The 18,376-nt window shown below is 37.9% G+C and overlaps 1 protein-coding gene across 4 annotated transcripts; it reads right to left on the bottom strand.

Annotated features, from left to right (window-relative positions):
• Positions 1-3,191: 3,191 nt before the first annotated feature.
• pspc1 (paraspeckle component 1) lies at positions 3,192-18,206 on the bottom strand. 4 transcript variants are annotated; one of them, XM_073462635.1, is made up of 10 exons: positions 17,726-18,206; positions 16,990-17,139; positions 16,728-16,879; positions 16,090-16,185; positions 15,777-15,973; positions 15,465-15,549; positions 15,151-15,256; positions 10,977-11,034; positions 8,273-8,409; positions 6,820-7,755 (listed from the first exon to the last, which is right to left on the bottom strand). In XM_073462635.1, exons 1-10 carry the CDS (start codon positions 18,107-18,109, stop codon positions 7,519-7,521), a joined length of 1,602 nt encoding a protein of 533 aa, XP_073318736.1. In that variant the 5' UTR covers positions 18,110-18,206; the 3' UTR covers positions 6,820-7,518. The 4 variants fall into 4 exon arrangements, with proteins under 4 accessions (XP_073318739.1, XP_073318736.1, XP_073318738.1 ...); XM_073462638.1 differs by lacking the exons at positions 6,820-7,755; positions 8,273-8,409; positions 10,977-11,034 and adding an exon at positions 3,192-3,972 and having other exon boundaries at positions 17,726-18,163; XM_073462637.1 differs by lacking the exons at positions 6,820-7,755; positions 10,977-11,034 and having other exon boundaries at positions 8,279-8,409; positions 17,726-18,163.
• Between the last annotated feature and the right edge of the window lie 170 nt (positions 18,207-18,376).

Raw genomic sequence — 18,376 nt, 5'->3', positions numbered from 1 at the left:
CCGACTGTCCTCAGGTGATGTAGAGGTGACAGATATCCCATTAATAACCTCCGACTCCGGAAGACAGAAACCATCTCAACACAAGCGTGTTAGAAAGTCACTGAAAACTTTTAGTCTGCGAGCAGGGCGCGTCAGTGGAAACCCTGAGGAAAGAGCAGTTAAAAGTAAAATAATTTTAAAAAGTCAAAGAAACTCTAGCTCAGCTGATTCACAGACCTCTCCTTCTCTTCTCACCATCGGTGAAAGGCTGTGCTGTAACCAAACGCGCCGCCTGTCTGGATTATCAACTGCTGTGCCACTTCTTAATGCGCCTTTACGCACAGATTGGAGGCGGCGCCAACACGCGACAAAAAATAGGTCCATCTATTTTTAACCGCTTTGCTCCATTCATTTCAGCAGACAGTCAGATTTTACACCAAAACAAACAATGACACCGGTAATATTATGAGGCAAGAACAGTTGTTTGCTTTGGGGATCAGCTTGTTCCGGCGGAGTGGCTTTGATTACTGACACCAAACTGCGTTAGAAAAAAGTCGAGTTGTTTCAGCCAGCTGAAAATCAACACGTTACTCTGTGCAGAAACAGAAGAGTCTGCATCTCTGGCCTATTAGCAGAAACAAGATAATTCAATTAGTAGATTAGACTCAAACATTTCTCAGAAGCTTGTTAAACAAAGTGACATAATTAGCTTATTATCTAATAAACAGTTGAATAATTCCTGGTTATATAAGTGATGCCAGCTGCTTTGTACAAACGTGTTACAAAAGAACAGTGTATATTGTCTAAAGGGTCATTTACAAAATGGATCACCATCACCATATAACATGAATATTTCTTATTAGAGCCTGACTGATACATCGATGGCCGATGTAATCACCAGATATTTGCCCGATCAGATAAATCAATATCTGCATATATGTTGTTTGATATGTGTCCATATGAAAACTTTTGTTTTTACAGAACATAATGGAGAAAAAGATGTTTGCAGTAATTTATAAATATTAAATTCTCACTAAAGTTTACGTTTCATCTCAGTGATGTCTTTTTAGACAATATAATTGATTGTTAAACTGTAAAACATCTTTTTCACAAGGGTTCGATGCCACAAATGTGTGTATAATATTCAATATATCCATATCAGATATTTTTAACTTACCAATATCGGTACCGGCCTGAAAATCAAGTATCAGTCCAGCTCTATTTATTATTCTAACAAGATGATTTGTTGCGTTATAAAAAAATACTTTCACATTACAAAACACAAACTTATCTCTTTATAACAATAAATGAAAAGTATGTTGTTATAACAATATACTACTGACCCTAATATAACATTGTTATAACGGGAAACATTCATTGTTATAATATAATAAACATATCTTGTTATGTGAAACGTTTCATCGGCCTGTGGTAAAAATACATTTTTCACATTGTAACATGAAATGTTTAATATCATAACAATAAATTATCAAATATTAATATGACATCTTAAATTTCAACAATAACTTTTCAAATGATATGAAACATTTTATCGTTTAACAATAAATTATCAAATTTAAAAATGTTTTCTTTAAAATGATATGTTTCCAGTTTTAACATGGAACGTTTCACATTATGTAACCGAATGATAACTCATTTTTAACTACTAACTTTACTTGTTCTAAAGAGATAAGTTCCAAGTACATTTACTCAAGTACAGTACTTAATTATTATTATTTACAGCATTGGAGCCCAAACAATTAGAGAGTAAGTCGATGTCATCAGCGTAGATGAATAAACAAAGGAATCCTGGGAACATGTTCGACACTAAGAGAAGTTGTTTACATCCAACAGACATACGTTATTAGATTATGGGTCAACAGCGTGAGTCTGGTGCTCACTGTCAGTACAGTAGCTGCAGGCTCTCCATCAGTCTGAAGCCACATTATTAGATCCCAGCGTCTCTGGGAAACAGTCACGAATAGTACTCACTGCTATCTAGGCCATAAGGTTGTAATGTAGGGCACATTCATACCTTACATCAAGTTACTCTCCTTCAATTTACTGTAATGCAAAGCAGATAATGTTCTGAAGATGTTTGAAACAAAGAGAATAATGATATTAATTTACATTTCTATACATACAGTAATGGATACAAGTAAACACCTGACTAAATGAAGGGAGGAAATCGTGACACATTTTCTAATGTACAAATGACAATTGCCCCAAAATCGATTGTCCTTCTGGAAACAGAAGTGGGCCACAAACTGGGCTAAAGAAGAACCAGGGCAGAAAGTGAAGAACAGAGACACTGAGTATTCATTCCCCAAATTGGCCACAATCAGCCCCGTTAAAAACTGGATCACTTCAATGATTACCTTCCCTCCTGTTGATAATTAACAGCCTTGGGCATGGCAAAGAAAAGCAACACGCCCCTCCTCACTGGCTGCCAACGTTCCTGCTACAAACACACTTTTTCCATCCTGAAAACATCAATCAGTGTGCTTTGAATTAATAACAGAGGTGGTCCAAATGTCAGAGACAAGAGAGACCCTTCACATCTCAGTGTGACTTGTCACTTATATTCATTCATTTGGCCAAGAGACAGCTGAGTTTGAGAGATGAAATGCCACTCAAATATATGAAACACATACTAGATGGATGGTGATTTCAATGGGGGATCAATAACCTTCATCAACACTGGCTGTTGCCCCAATACTGTAGTTTATATCTCCTGAACACATGTATGAAAACAATAGTTCCTTATTGTTCTGTTTCGCTACAAATAGATCACAAAGTCTGTCAATGATCCTGCCACAATACAACAATTATCTTTGTACATCAATTTCAGACATGACCTAATTAACAAATTAAATGTTTGAGATTCTAATTTAGTGGATCATGACAGCATCTAATCTAATTTATGTTTTCTGTTTAAATAGGACAGGAAAAACTTATCTATAAAGTATGACTCAACAGAAACTACAGTTTATTCAACTTAAAGCTGCTAAAAGTGATTCTGAATCAACAATTTTACATACTGCACCTTTAACTCAAATTAAGGGATTACATAATCTGCCTGGGATCAATTTCTGATTTATAGTTGCATGTAAATATTTCAAACAACAGTAAAAATCAACAGTAAATCATTGACATCAATCAATAATGTGACAAAAGAACAAAAGGTCACAAATCAGAGGCATCAACAACACTTTGGTTTTATAAATCATCTTTATTTAATGAAGACACAAAACACATTATTGAAAACCTACCTGTGCAATCACATTGGCCAAATTGAAAATAATTAATGTTACTGTAAAACTATGTTGTGTAATGTTATCCACCTTAACCTCAATGAAGCCCACTTTTGTTTTCAACAACAGAGATTAACAGCACTGAAAAACTGAATGTCTGTAAATTAAAGGCAAAGCAGCGACTATTTATGGGCTGCAGACAGAAAAATCTCCATTTTGTCGTGACTTCATGTCTCAAAAATGTAACGAGATGGTACAGAGTCTTTGGGACTGTCCTTGACTTTTCCAAAAACAGCACCGTCAGAGCTGACTCACCGTCTGTCTGTCACTATTCTCAAGCAAAGTCACTGCATATGCACGAAGCCCTGACGTCTCTCTTTTTTGCATTATCTCATCTTTTGTATAGTCCTCCTGTTCTTATTTTGCATCTCATGTCTGCGGCTAAATTTAAATTGTTATAACAATGAAAGGAGGAAGAAACAATACATTTGCACACACATACATATATAACCTTTTTGGGGCTGTATTGAAAATATGTCTATTATCAAAAATATTTACCAGTATGTCTGTAACATTTCAAATATAATATAATGCACATACACAGTTGTAGACTCTCATCCCAGTCCTTACTGGGATAAAACATGTTCAAGCCTGTGTACAGACTCTATGCATGTGTGTGTGTGTGTGTGTGTGTGTGTGTTGGGATTTACCTTCACTGGACGCGGTACACAAACAGGACCTATGAGAGATGAAAAAGAAGACAATTTAGAAACAATATTCTGCAACACTTAGCAGACAACTAAACGTGACCTTTTTATGTAGCCTCTGAAATGTGTGTGCAAGATGGAGATGAACTAGATGAGAGCGGACAAGTGAATTCTACAGTAACAAATGAATCAAAAACTGTCTCATCAGATGGCACATCTTTCAGTCACTCTTCATTTTATCCAAATACACCTCAGCCGGCAGATCTGGCACTCTGAATCCCCCGCTGGACTATCAAGTCTTTTACCCTCTGATTTACTAAAAAAAATATTAGCGACACTCAAACGTTAACACAAATGTTAGCGCTTGACACTTGTGATTAGTGTCGCTCCACAGAAATTAAAGAGCCTTGCAACAGTTTCAATTAATGCTTCGGCAAAATGTGTCAGTCATTTCCGTGGTAACCACACACTGTCCTCCAGCTGGCTTTAGCTATTTTTATATCAAAGAAAACAACTCCTTCTGACAGCTTGTTTGTTACCCAACCATATTAAACAACAAAATACCACAGTGACTAAACAAAATTCTCCAGGTGCTCAACATAAAAGGAAAGCGTCTGGGACACTTTCCTGCTGAAAATACGTCATTTCTGTCAAGCGACACTCATCGTCCAAGCGTCCTTCCACAGGTCAGGCTTTAGCCTACTAACTTTCAGCTTCCGACTAAGCAGCAGTAGAAAGCACTCATTTCAAAACCCGTTTTTTCTAATGTTATTCATGGTTCATCAAATAAAACTGTAAACATGCCAATGGATTAAATCTACAAACTGCCTTTACAGCCCAAATAACTCAAGAGCCTTTAAATGATCATGATGTGACCCAGCTGAACTACTTTATGAATATCTCTTTCTGTAGTATAAAAACCCCTTAAAAACGAATGCTTATTTATAGTTCCACATTTCACATACATACACTTACAACATCGCCCTGTTGAACCTCTTCACAAAGTCTGATTTACATTAAATGTGGTAAAACTGGGTGCTATTATTATGTTGATGCAAAAGCGATGATTTATTCTTGATTACTGACGACACTGATACAGTATTTGTCACATACACTTGATACACATAGAAATGCACATTATACAGAAATATAGTACAAAAGTAATATGCAGAAGTACTTTGTGTGTGTGTTTTGCAATGCAAAGATACAAGAGAGAAGAAAATCAAATGTATTTACCTGTTATAAAACTATTCTTTAGATTCTGGACACCTGGTCAGGGTATATCACATTTCCCAGATCCAAACGCAGAGAGCACACAGAGCCAGGAGCACTGTTTGCTTTGTAACTGATGCAACATTCACAAATGTTTGATTTATGCACACATATGCAGTTCACACACACACACACGCAGCAAAGATATCTGGACACTCACACAAATTATCCGCATAGCTTCTGCATTGTGCGGCCCATAGAGCATGTGCACTAGAGAAATCCTATGGCCGAGCCAGCTAACTGCCAGTTTAGCCTTTACTAACTTGAATGGGGATTAAATGATTGAATCGTTCGGCTTTTCTAGACTGTTTTCAAATGTAATCAGACCAAACTGATCAAATTCTGATAGTGAAATGAGTCATTTTGCGGGGATTGTGACGCTCAAAATACATAAATTAGGGGTGTCGCAATATAAAATTTTAACTACACAATTATAATGGCCAGACAAATTCATGATAACGATATAATCTTTGCGATCTCTAGAAAAGAAAAAAAGAAAAAAGAAAAAAAAATGCTACCAATCAAATCTATCTTTAACTTTGTTAACTGCATGTTTTGTCTCTTTTTTGGGAAATAATTACCTTCAAGTTCGAGTGTAGAAAGAGTCTGTAATCATAACTTTTATGAAGTGTACAGAAAGAACAACTGCCCTCAGTTACTAGTGAAAAGGCGACCAGATGAACTCAAACAAAAGATGCACAAAGCCGAAGATCTTCACTGGATTATTCACATATTATCATGTCTATTTAAAAAGATATCAATATTTATATGTTTCTGTTCATTACACCCCTTGGTGTTGATGCCAGGTTAGAAACTTGGTTTAAATGTGTTTAAATGATACATTGGATGATTTCACAAAGTAATATCACATTTGTTTAGTGCCAGTACAGGAAGTAGCATGCCCTTTACAAAGCCAGGCAGAATGAGTGAAGCTCACTGAATATATTCTAATGGTTTTGCAGGACCTTGTCTGGCAAGAGTTTAATTGAGGACTACAGACTATCCACACATGCAATGTAAATCTGTATCCACTGATTTGATGTGGTAATTAGTTTGTGTTGTTCATAGATTGTATGTTAAAGCCCATTCTCCCAAGATTATTACATTCTTATCAAAATGTCAAATCTATTTCCACAAATAGGAATCAAATAAGAAATTAAGCAAGAATTTTTTTTAAAAAAGACCTCTCATAGCATAAAATAATAATACTAAAAAGAAGAATGAGAGGGTTAGAAGCTTAGAAGTTAAGATATATTTTCTATTTTCTCGTTCAAATGATCCAATAGTGTATCTGATCTATCAGCACGCTGTGATTCAGCTAGACCCACAGTCATTCAGACAGAGTCACGTTTCAAGATTTCCAGTTCAGATAGAGTGAGGTATATACAGTGCACTAGGTTAGTAAATAACCAATGAGAGTTCAACGTTTATTGTAACCAAAAGCCATTCAGCAATCCTGGATCATAACTGTAAAAGACGTATCCAACATACAACAAGGTTAAAGAACATGGGAGTGGTGGGTGGTTGAAGATATTTAGCAGATTAGATTTTGTTTCTTGCCGAGTTTAGAGAGAAAACAACAATTCTTTCAAATCACGAGACAGAACTTCCAACAACTTCTTTATTTCTCGTAACCATCAAATACAGGAAGCACTGAAGCTGCAGAAACATTCACTCACCTTAAGATTGAACATCTAATTAGCTACAGTAGAGTTACGGTATGCTTAAAAGGGAGGACAAAACAAACTCCGTAGTTAATAAGATTACAAACTCCGAAGTTAATAAGATTGTTTACTATCCGGAACCTTTTTGTTAAACTACTTTTTTAGTTTGTCCAATCTAATTAATCTTTATGTGTCACTCCCCTACAGCAGCTTAACAAATTGTATCCAAGACTATAGCAGTGAAAAGTTGTCAAACCACAAAGTCCTTCCTCAACATGCTATGAAACTTGTCTGCAAACTTCAACACACGAAAACATGGAAGGGGCAACCCCTTCCATTGCGAGAACAGAGGAGAAATACATGCTGTGAAAAATATTATCTATAAACATTGCAGATAAAAAGCAATATCCTGTAGTTTTATCAATCACAAAATAAATCCCCCTCTGTGACCACTTCTGTTCAAGAAAAATTCAAACAAAAAAAACATAAAAAAACTTCCCCAAAAAATTGGTCCGAGTATTTCGGCGAACATGTCCAAGTCACAGAGGAGAAAGTGAGCCGACGTAACACGGAAAAAGAAATGATCGGGATGGGGCAGTAACAAAGACCTATTAGAACTGTGTGTCCATGATCAGAGTGTAATTAGTATCTGCGGCGTTTGTTATTTGGCCCATCAAAGACTCCCCCAATCGGATTCCCCCTGCCAAATCCTGGGGCAGGTCCACCTTGAGGGCCCAATGGTGGCTGCTGCTGTTGCTGCTGTTGCTGCTGTTGCTGCGGCTGCGACTGCTGCTGCTGCTGCTGCTGTTGTTGCTGCTTTGGGGACTCAACTTCTGGTCGGCCCCCCATTGATCCACCCTGCGGGTATCTATCGTTTCGCTGTGATATCATGGGGTCAGCATTGCAAAAAAGACGGGAATGTTGCGAGATCATAACAATTGTATGGGAAAAAAGTTTGGGGGTCAGACACAAATACAGTGTATCCACAAAAAGTGATGGGGTTTTCAAAGGTCATCGATCAGGGTTATGTTTGATCCAAGTGTCCCCATCCGAGAATAAAAGGTTGGTGGAACCAAGCAGACAAAGGGAGAGAGAGGAAGGAGACTTTTAGTTAAGAATCGAGTTTTCAGGTCAATTTTCAAGTCACTCAAAACTTGATATAGTATTTTTTACTTCAAAATAATGCTTCTCAGGTAAGCTTATTCTAAAAGTCAATAACTACTTTTATCGTATCGTAGAAGCCAAATTATAGTTTTCTATTTTCTATTTTTTAGAACAACTTGAGGCAATGTATTGCTTTCAGAAGTTTTATTGTATATTCTACAAGAAAAGAAAATGGCTTTAATTTCAATGAATCACTAATTGAGAGATAATCTTATTTTTCCTGATACATTACCATGGCTCCATTCTCTGACATCAATGGTGTCCCCATATTTGTCGTTCCCTCTGGGCCAACGGCTCCTCCCCTTCCACTCATGCCCATCATTTGACCCTGGTTACCACTGGGCCCCGGAGAGCCCTGGTTAAAGCCATCTAAACGCAAAACAATGGAGCATTGGTGTATCATTTGGTGGGTGAGTGATATGTACCCAACGCCCCACAAGAACTGTAGACACCAGACCTAATCTCAATGACTTCAAAGTAAACGTTAACGTTGGCTTTTGGTCAACAGCTAATATGATCCGTCAAATGTTGAGGACTATGTTGAGGACTATGTTGAGGACTATGTTGAGGACCAACATTAGGGCTGTCCTGAATAACATTTTTGAAGCTTCGAAGCTCCAGTGAGAATCTCCTGCCAATATTCGAAGCTTCATGTGAGGTGGGGTGTATTTACCTCTAGACTTTGCTGTTGCTGTAACTATATGTCTAGAGACAAAGATGGGAGGGGAAGTATATTCCACCTTTTCTTTTCCATCTCCACCTCCAAAGTATAAAAGGCCAAGAGCTGTTGCCTTACCTAGGAAGGGTTGAGCACATGCTCATCAAAGCAATGTGCAGATTAATTAAACATTTTCTTGGAAAAGAAAAGGTAGAAGCTTCGAGGCATTTGGGCCAGCCTTTACTAACATTTATAATAATTGGTACAGCTTTGCTACTCATCTCAAAAGCACCAATAGTAAACTTCACATCAGTTTTAAGTAAGGCCAAAGCAACTGTATAATCAAGCAATGCCTTGTTAGTTCAATTAAATAAATATTACAACAACACAACCAAAAACCAACGTTAATCTTAAGTGTTCAGCGGGTGGTATGTAATATTAAAGTGCACATTAAAAGTTACATTTTAGAGGAAGAATATACAAAGACAGCAGATTTTGTAGTTAACAGACTGAGAGGTTCTCACTTTTAAACCTTAACTTTGAGGCCAAGTGCCAACGTCTGGATCGTATGCTGACTAAACCTTGGATTGCACATCACCTCGGTATATACAGTTGTTGTTTGACCATTCCAAAAAGCTGTCAAACCTGCACAGACATCACAGGTTCACTCCCAAACAAACACAACCCCCGACAACAGACTCCTCAGCATTCACACACAAACTACAAGTAGTAGTAGTTAAAATTCCAAGTTGCAGATATGGGGATTTCTGATAGCGACATTATTTCCCCCTCTGTGACAAATGCCCAACCACTGGCATTTACATAAATATAACTCCAATCTTAGCACTAACATTCAATTTGCCCAATTTCATAGCAGCTATGCACCGTTTATTTTGACATGGTTTTATTTGGTAACTAACTGCTACAAATATACGTACCCCAACAAAAGTAGCTTATTAAGGCAAAGGTAGCTATTTTATCTAGTGTGGCTACATGGTTAGCATTAGCACCTTGAAATAATGCACCGACACTCCAAAGTCAGAATAAGGTGCCTTATTTATGCATTACTTGACTGAATGAATGAATTAGACCACATTCTTTTCAACAATATGCATTCAATAGTGGTTGTTTAACAATGAAGACCAGTCCCACGATCTTACGCTACGACCTGTCATCAAACTATGTCTCTTTTTTTTCATTATTTCGATTGAGAGACTCTTAGTGGCTGAAATCACCGTCTCTGCATTTAAAGACCCCTTGAAGACTCTTCTCAACTGAAGAGGTCTGTGGAACGACAAAGGAGAACAAGCAGAAATACCATAGCTCCATAATGAGAATAATTTACAGGACCTAAATACTGCGCGTGCACACACACACACACACACACACACACACACACACACACACACACACACACACACACACACACACACACACACACACACACACACACAACACTTAACAGTTGCCGAACAGCCATGACAAAGATTTAAGTGAGGAAAAAATGGGATGCCCATGTAGTTAGTACTGCAAACCCCCTCCCGACCGAAAAACAAAATCACTGAAACATGGCAGTTTTGTTTGGAGAGATGATGTGCAATCTTAGGTCATTTTTTGTATGGTGAAGACCCACCATGAACCTCAATAAATCTGCCCCACATTATAGGCCCTAGCCCCTCATCCTGAATCACAGCAGATCGACATGTACTTTGTGGAGTACAGTTTCCATTTCTGATCGAAGTCGGCAGACGTTTGTCTGTACTTGGCATGATAAAAGTGTTAAATAATTTCTATGGCCTTCGGGATTCTGTATTAAAATGTACTCAAGAGCTATATGGTTAATAAATATAATACCCAAATTTTGGATACCTGTTCAACACCTTTATCACTGCATGCCATATTATACAACCTTATTTTGAATCTGCATATATCTGAGGATGAGAGCTCAGGGACGAAGTCCTTCTCAAACTATCAAACGTCCCCCAACAAAAACAACCCTGTTCAGTACATCGTATATATTCTGTTAGTATAGACATTATGTTTTCATGTGGTGTATTATGCCTGTTTTTACTTTGCACTGCATCCCAAGTGGATCCATTTTACACCAAAACGGGTGTCAAAGTATGTAATAATTACAATAACATTTTGTTGAAAAGGAGCCATTTGGGATGCAGGACAATTATTAGTGATAAATGACATTAAGGCAGTTATAACTGACGTATCATCGCCACTTGATCTGGTTTTATATCAACCATACTTGACACAGTCATGCCCGTACCTCCCATATTAATGGCTCCACGAGGGCCCAGCTCACCCACTCTCATTTCCTGTTCTCTCTGCAAGAAGTGAAGAAGAGCCTTCAGAACAAAACTCTGCTGAAGTCCAAATCTTCAGTCGATAGCCTACTGTAAAAAACTCTAAAAGCACTACCACTATAAAAAAATGTTTTTAAAAAAACACTATAAAAAACTATATTTCCTGCAGAATGGCCATGGCTCTTCAGGAATATCATTATCATTCTTTATTATTCATAGAAAAAAGGTGGTCAAGCTTCAATGCTTCCTTGCCTCAGTTTAAATTCTAGCAAGGAAGAAATATCCATCCACCTGCTCGTCTGTAGATTTACTGGTCACAGACAGGTGTATTAACATCACAGTAAAAAATGAGCCTACATCAAATCAAACTGGTTGGAAGTGGGCATGGAAATCTTTTTAAAAAATGACCATATAAAATGACTATGGGCTATTGAATTCACATGTATGTTTATTTTATTTAATGTGGTTTGACTTTAAAGCATTTATTTTCAGCTTTGAGACTCAACAAAAAATTAAAAGTTATGTCAAACATCTTTACTGCATTCACTCATTCACACGGGGCCCTGACACCAAGTTGACATCAACATTTACAACAAAGACCTTAGTTCAGTGTAGCAAAGACAACTGCTGACCACACACAGACAAGTATACTGTTCCCCATCATGCCACTGTTAATCTGTTTCAACTTTGCTTTACTCTTAAATACATATATAGTACAAACTATCAAATATAACTCTCATTTTGCACTGGTATTGTCAGCCCAAACTCTTTGCTCAAGAGGGAAGAAAAGCTGGAGGGGAAAAAAAGAAAAGAAGCACTAAATTGGTGACTCCTTAGGATGCAGATTCAACACACATAGCCAGCAGATAAGGCACAGCTACAGTTAATGGTGCTGGATAAACTCAGCTGGTGAACGGTCAGCTTGCTATGTCAGGGCCCAAACACACAAAACAGAGATGCGTCATTATCTCTTCATTCATTCGTCATCTCACAATACCACAGTTAGGGATACATTTCATTCACACACATACCAACACATAATCTGTTTCACACATAATCTTGGAAACACAGAGTGAATCAAATTCAACAATGATAGATTTCACTGACCTGGGTTGAGTCTGCTTTGGGACTTAGGTTTTAGTGAAAACATCCAATACAAAATCAAGACAAGGCTTAACCCAGATCACTGAAACCAGCTGGACATCAATGACCTTAGAATATTTTTTACAGGGAGTATTATAAAAGACATTATAATGGGTAAATACATGTGTACATACAAGTTATACTGATGAAATGCAGCTGTATGTAAATATATTTATGCTCTTCATTGTAAAGCAATGACATGTAGACATTACGATTAAATAAGTAGCATGGTCAGGTATGCAAGTTTAGTTTGGTGTGCCAAACTAATTTATCCAGTACACACCAATGTTTGAGAAAATATGAAGAACTACTGTAAAAACTGTGATGCTCAATCCTTGTATTCTTTATGTACTTACCTGTTAAAAGGTCAATATGTTGCAATTATAATAAAAAAGGTAGTAAAGTGAATGTGCTGAAAGTGTAAAGAAACCCTTTGTCATTGACAGACTATCATCTGTGGATGCTCAGGCACAGTGATGCCTGAGCATTTAAGCACTAGATGGCAGCAGATATCATTTATCTAAGAGTCATCCCTCACAACTGTGTGGAATTTGTTGACAATAATCCTCCCAGCAAACTAAAGTACACATTAACAATTATAACACAGGGAAGAGCAAGTTAGCACTTCAGTGTAGAAGAGTTGTGAGTAACATAAAGGAATCTCTGACATCTTTTAGTTTAATATGTGCATCAATGTACTTTCTTGTTCTTATTAATATTTGGAAAAATAAACCAATGTAGATTAAATACATTTTAAGCTGACTACATAGGCTAATGTGGAGTGCGAGCTATTACAGTTAGGAAATTAAAGTGTATTACTTGTACACATTACTAAAGTTTTTCCATGAATAATGATGCGCACTAACTGTATGACACCACACAAGCCTTCACTCAGTTTATAATAAAACAATACAAATTAAGCTTCCCATGTATCCTACTGAAAGCTACATGTGTTCGTTAGTAAGACTGATTATTGGTGTAATTTGTAAAGATGTAGACTCCAACAGGACCTCTAAATAGAGCAAAGGATTTGAAGAGAAAAGTTAATCAACAACGTATCACACAGACACTCACTCCTTCTCCAGATCACATTATGGCTCTCGTTGTTTTTTTAATCACTGAAAATCAACTTGCATGAATTAGCACTTACAAACACAGTTATTTCCTTTTGTTTTACAAGCCTGTTCATTGCTTTTAAAGCACTGCTTTAAAATTTTCCAATCATATGTGTTAGTTTTCCCTACTAAAGAATTTATTTAGGCAGGCAATCCAAACAGGGTCATAAAGATACGTGTTCTCTAAACTGACTCTCAAACTGAAGTGCTGATGGTCGAAAAATTATCTTCAATTAGGAAAACACAAAACCTTATTTTATGAATATCTATTTGACCGTTTCTATTCATATATCCAACAATGTTCCTGTCTTTTCAATTGTGCTTACTTCTGATAAAATGTAACACATAAAGCTGGTACTACCAGAGATCTATACTGTACTTTTGTTTTTTATTAAAGGCTCAAACACAACTTAAGATGTTCATCAAATCAAATAAAGATGAATTAAGATCCCTTAAACTTACAGGAAGCCATTACATCTCATTTATAAAAGGTGTTCAGTGACATCACAACATAAAAAGTAAAACACATTTATAGAGCGGAGAGGAACAGACTGCACATAAGACTGTAACGTTCATAAGCCATGATTAACTCACTGTAAGAAAATGCATTAAGATATGTTCCACTGCGGGACGGGGTGGTGGTATAATAATGATCAAAATGCAAACTTTTGTATTTTGATATTTCACACTGAATGTATTACAAAGCTATGTTTTCAAAGAAGATAAATGTTGTTATTTTTTTTTGAAAAGGTATCGTTCCACGGCTCATCACTGATAATTATAAACTTACATTTGTTTATTCCTTTTATCTGTATAGGCGGTCAAAAGAACACCTGTACAATACAATACAATACAATAAGAAGCTTCTGAATTATGAACTAAATTTATGATCTTAAGCCGTGGAGCTGTAATATCTATTGCAGGGAGATTGTGCTTCATTTCATTTCCATTCATTTGTGTCAGGTAATGTGAAAAAGCTAAATGTGCACATTTTGTGACTGGATAAGAAATCAATTTGGAAAGGCTTTGAAAGACAAGGATCTTAAAAAGAAGAAGACGAAAACAAAAGAAAAGTGTTACTTTAGTATTTAACTTGGAGATAAAAGTAAAGGTATATTCCTACTACCTGTGGTCAGTGTGAGTGTTTGTCCTATCACACGAGTAGTTTGATACAATGACCGCAACGATGAAAATACAGGAAAGTCATTACAAATACACAAAAAGAAGAATATTGTCTACAGATATTACTGAAAGGAAATATGAAGTCCCTGCACAGCAACACAATTCAGTTGAAGTGCTGCTCAAATGCAAAAGATGAAAAAAATTAAGAAAGCTGACCGAAAACTATGCTCTCTCTCTCTCTCTCAGCAGATCATTTATTGCCTCAGTGAAATAAGTTTAACTTCCAGTGGCAGTTTACTTGTTGTTTAATAATTCAGTTGTAAGTCTATTGACCATAAGACTATATTGTATGTGTATTACCCAAGAGTAGATGCAGTAACTTACAGAAGAAACTGCAATATACAATATGTGTGTGCAATATGTTTGTGCAATATACAAGCTGTTGAGATCCACATACACTATATTTTTTGCTATATTTCAGGCAAATATTATACTTTCTTTTGATTTCTATGTATATTTACTGAAGAGAAGTGTGCTGAGGTGATGCTCAGAGTAGAGAGAATGGTTGTGTATGTATTTGTAGAATAATAAATGATCAACCAAACAACTTTTGGTCAACTCTTTGACTGGTACCAGTCTTTACTGTGTGTGTGTGTGTGTGTACGATACTATAGTATATCTTAAGTGCTAATGTAACTGGACCAGCTTTAGTGCAGAAGTGTGTTTGACTGCATGTACGTATTCCAGCTGTACTCACATTGTCCATGTAGTTTGGTTTGAAGCCATCTGGGTGGCGTCTCAGGTCTTCCTGTTCTCTGTGTCTCATCATCTCCTCCTCTCTCCTCCTCCTCTCCTCTTCATGCCTACACAGAGTAAAGATGAGTCAAACAAAATCATCAGTTCATACAAAAAACATAAAAGAAAGCACGACATCAAAATGACTTAACAGTAACAACCTAATGACAAAACTATTTGACTAAATAAGCTTAAAATGAGATGTTTTGTGCCTGAAGTAAATTTACTATAGGCTCTCTCACTCTGTCCTAATATTTAACTCATGAGGACACACACCTCATCTCTATCTGCTTCCGTCTCTGCAGCTCCTGGTTGCGGAGCTCCTCTAGTCTCCTCAGCTCCTCCTGACGTCTCATTAGATCTGGAAGACACGAGAAGGCAACATAAGTACGGAGGAAATGGAGGACATGCATGCTTGTAGCAGTATTACCTGTAACTCAGTGATCATTCTTTAATCCCCAAATTTTCACAACATTTATTTGCCTCAACAACAACAAGCAACGATTCAAGCATTATATACACACATATAAAGGCTGGTATCTAAAAACACCGATCTAAAGGCAGACACTAAAAGCCACAGCTCGTTACCTTGTCTCATTAACATGAGCTGATGTTCATGTTTGGCCGACTCCAGCTCCGCCTCCAGTTTCTCTTTGGCCTCTTTAATGTTCTTGTCCACCTGCTCCCTTTGCTGTTTCTCCATCTCGTGAAGAGCTTTCCACCGAGACGCGTACTCAAACTCAAATGTGCCCGGCTGAGCAAAATGTGGCATCTGCTCTCGTTCCCTGGTGGGAAAGATATGTATAATGATAATAAACTACAACAGTGAACAAGACACTACAACCCAAAAGAGTCAGACTGATGATGGTGAAGTTCAACATTTTCTAAAAACAACACTTACTTGTGGTACTTTGGTATTTTTGGCAACAATTTTTCAGGGAGTCCATCCTCATCATCAAAGTGCTCTGAGGGCTCCACAATAGCTGGACAAGGTGTGCTGATGAAAGAGAGGACAACGCTGAATTTAAATTTCCTGAAAGCAAAGGTCATTGGTGTGAAAAAGACTTGTCAATGAAAGACAAATGGCACCGACCAGAGTCTGATAAAAAGACAAACATTAGCTTCTTAACTGTAAGTTTATGTTGCTTCTTTGTCATTTATGACAGTAAATAAAGAGTCTTTGGATTTTGGATAGTTTTATAAACCACTTAACAGTTTTTTTTGGCATTTGATAAGGATTCAAACTAATGGATGTGTAACTCAAGTTAAAACTTGCCTTCATTCCTTATCAGTACCCATACCAACACGCCCGTACCAATGCATAAACTTGCATTTTTCATGCAGGGTTTTAGGTCTGAATGCCTTTGGGGCACCCTTCACCCTTCACTTTGGGAATAAATATTCCTTTGCTATCAGATAAGCGTTAAGTAGAATCTGACAAGAAAGCTGACTTACATTATGCAACTAGCATACACAAAACCTTTACACAATCCTTGTCTGTGTGCTCCCTCCAAACCACCTCCTTCCCACCCTCCTTACGTGGTGAGCAGAAGCGCTCCCTCTGTGCAGCGCTCCAGGGCTTTCCGTGCAGCTGCTTTGTTGGCGAACTCCACAATCCCTCTCCCTGTCGGACGGCCGCGATCATCTGTCACGACAACAGCCCGTTCCACCGGTCCAAACTGAGAAAACGCCTGATGGAAAGAGGTGGATTGCAGGTTAAATATCACAGCACAGAAAGCAGCAGACACAAGTAGCCAAATTAACTAAATTCTTGAGATTTAAGAGCTCTTGTTCGGTGTACCTGTTCCAGCAGCTCATTTGTTACTGCAGGCAACAGGTTGCGTACTGTGAGCGCAGCACCATGTGTGGCAAAGCGGATTCTGATTGGGCGATTATTCAAAATAGTCCCATCCAGCTCAGCTTTAGCAATCTCTGCCAGTGTTCGGGTTTCCTGGAAGACAAGGGATGAGGAGGAAGAGGATGATGATGCTCCAGTGAGGCACTAAGTATGGCACTGATTAGGGCTGAAGAATAAATTGTATTAAAACTACAACATTCACTTAAAGCTAATTGACTGTCCAGGTTTGCAGATGTGTATAAATAATAAAATAATATTATTATTTTTGTATATAACATGTGTGGAAGCAACTACATGGCAATGCAATGCCCAGAGAAGAAGAAATTCATTAAACCTACTGTCATAAATCAAATTTCCATAACATGGCTTTGGCACAGCAGTTGTTAAAACATGGGTCATATTAACCTGTTCTGTCAAATGTAATGTGCTGAACCTTAGTTTTGAAACAAAGAACCATACAGTAATAATTTAATATTAAATGCAAAAGATAACAAGACATGAATGGGGGTGTCAAGTGCATCAACACTCTGTGCTAATGCTAACAGTGTAGCTAGCTCCTGTTAGCCACGAAATGTCCGTCCACAAACAACAACTACACATGTAATATACGACAGTTTAAGAAGAGTAAAACACTCACTACAGCACAGTTTATATCTAATAAACATAACTTTTTACACACCAAGCGAACGAAGCCGAACCCGCGGTCTCTGTTGATGAAAACCTCGTTAACGTTCCCGTATTTCGCGAACATGTTTTTGAACTCCTCCTCGGGCAAATCCACCGGGACGTTCCCGATGAACAGACGCGAGCGCTGGGTGAACGTCTTCTCTCCGGGCTTCCGAAAGCTCGTGATATCCAGAGTCATTTCTGCCGGGGCTTTTTCGCTTCCTTCCCCGGCTCCTTCCGCCTGTTCGGCCGCGGGGGACTGCTGCTGCGGCGGCGGCGCTGGGCTGTCTTTGTTCGCCGGTGACTGCTCCAGGGCCGGGGAGTCCGTCCCGCGTCTCGCCGGCTGAGGAGAATTACTGTTTTGCATGTTGGCTTGTTGCATATCTCGGTTATCCATGGTGGGACAAAGTAGTGAATGTAACGCTGTCTAAATTAAACTTTGTGGAAAAGGCTTGTGGACCAGTGCTGATGGTGCACACCTCCTCCTCAGTTTCAAAGATGGCGACAGGTGCGCGCGCATCTTTCTGTTGGGAATTCGGCAGGGGCGTAAATAGAAAATCTGGACACCAACAAAACTTTGTTGTTTTGGGCCCCTTGTGGTTATCGTCTGTCAACTCCACCTCTCCACACACTGAATCAATTTAGTACTGTAACGAATGATATC

Source organism: Pagrus major, chromosome 24 (assembly GCF_040436345.1).
Source record: "Pagrus major chromosome 24, Pma_NU_1.0".
Lineage (NCBI taxonomy): Eukaryota > Metazoa > Chordata > Actinopteri > Spariformes > Sparidae > Pagrus > Pagrus major.
This window is presented reverse-complemented; position numbering and strand designations above follow the sequence as displayed.

What these genes read in the sequence shown, in the direction of transcription:
- pspc1 (XM_073462635.1), bottom strand. Translation starts at nt 18,109, where the DNA reads ATGGATAACCGAGATATGCAACAAGCCAACATGCAAAACAGTAATTCT. An exon ending in GGTTCGGCTTCGTTCGCTTG is followed by an intron (nt 17,140 to 17,725) that starts GTGTGTAAAAAG and finishes CTTGTCTTCCAG; the next exon opens with GAAACCCGAACACTGGCAGA. An exon ending in AAAATACCAAAGTACCACAA is followed by an intron (nt 15,974 to 16,089) that starts GTAAGTGTTGTT and finishes CTTTCCCACCAG; the next exon opens with GGAACGAGAGCAGATGCCAC.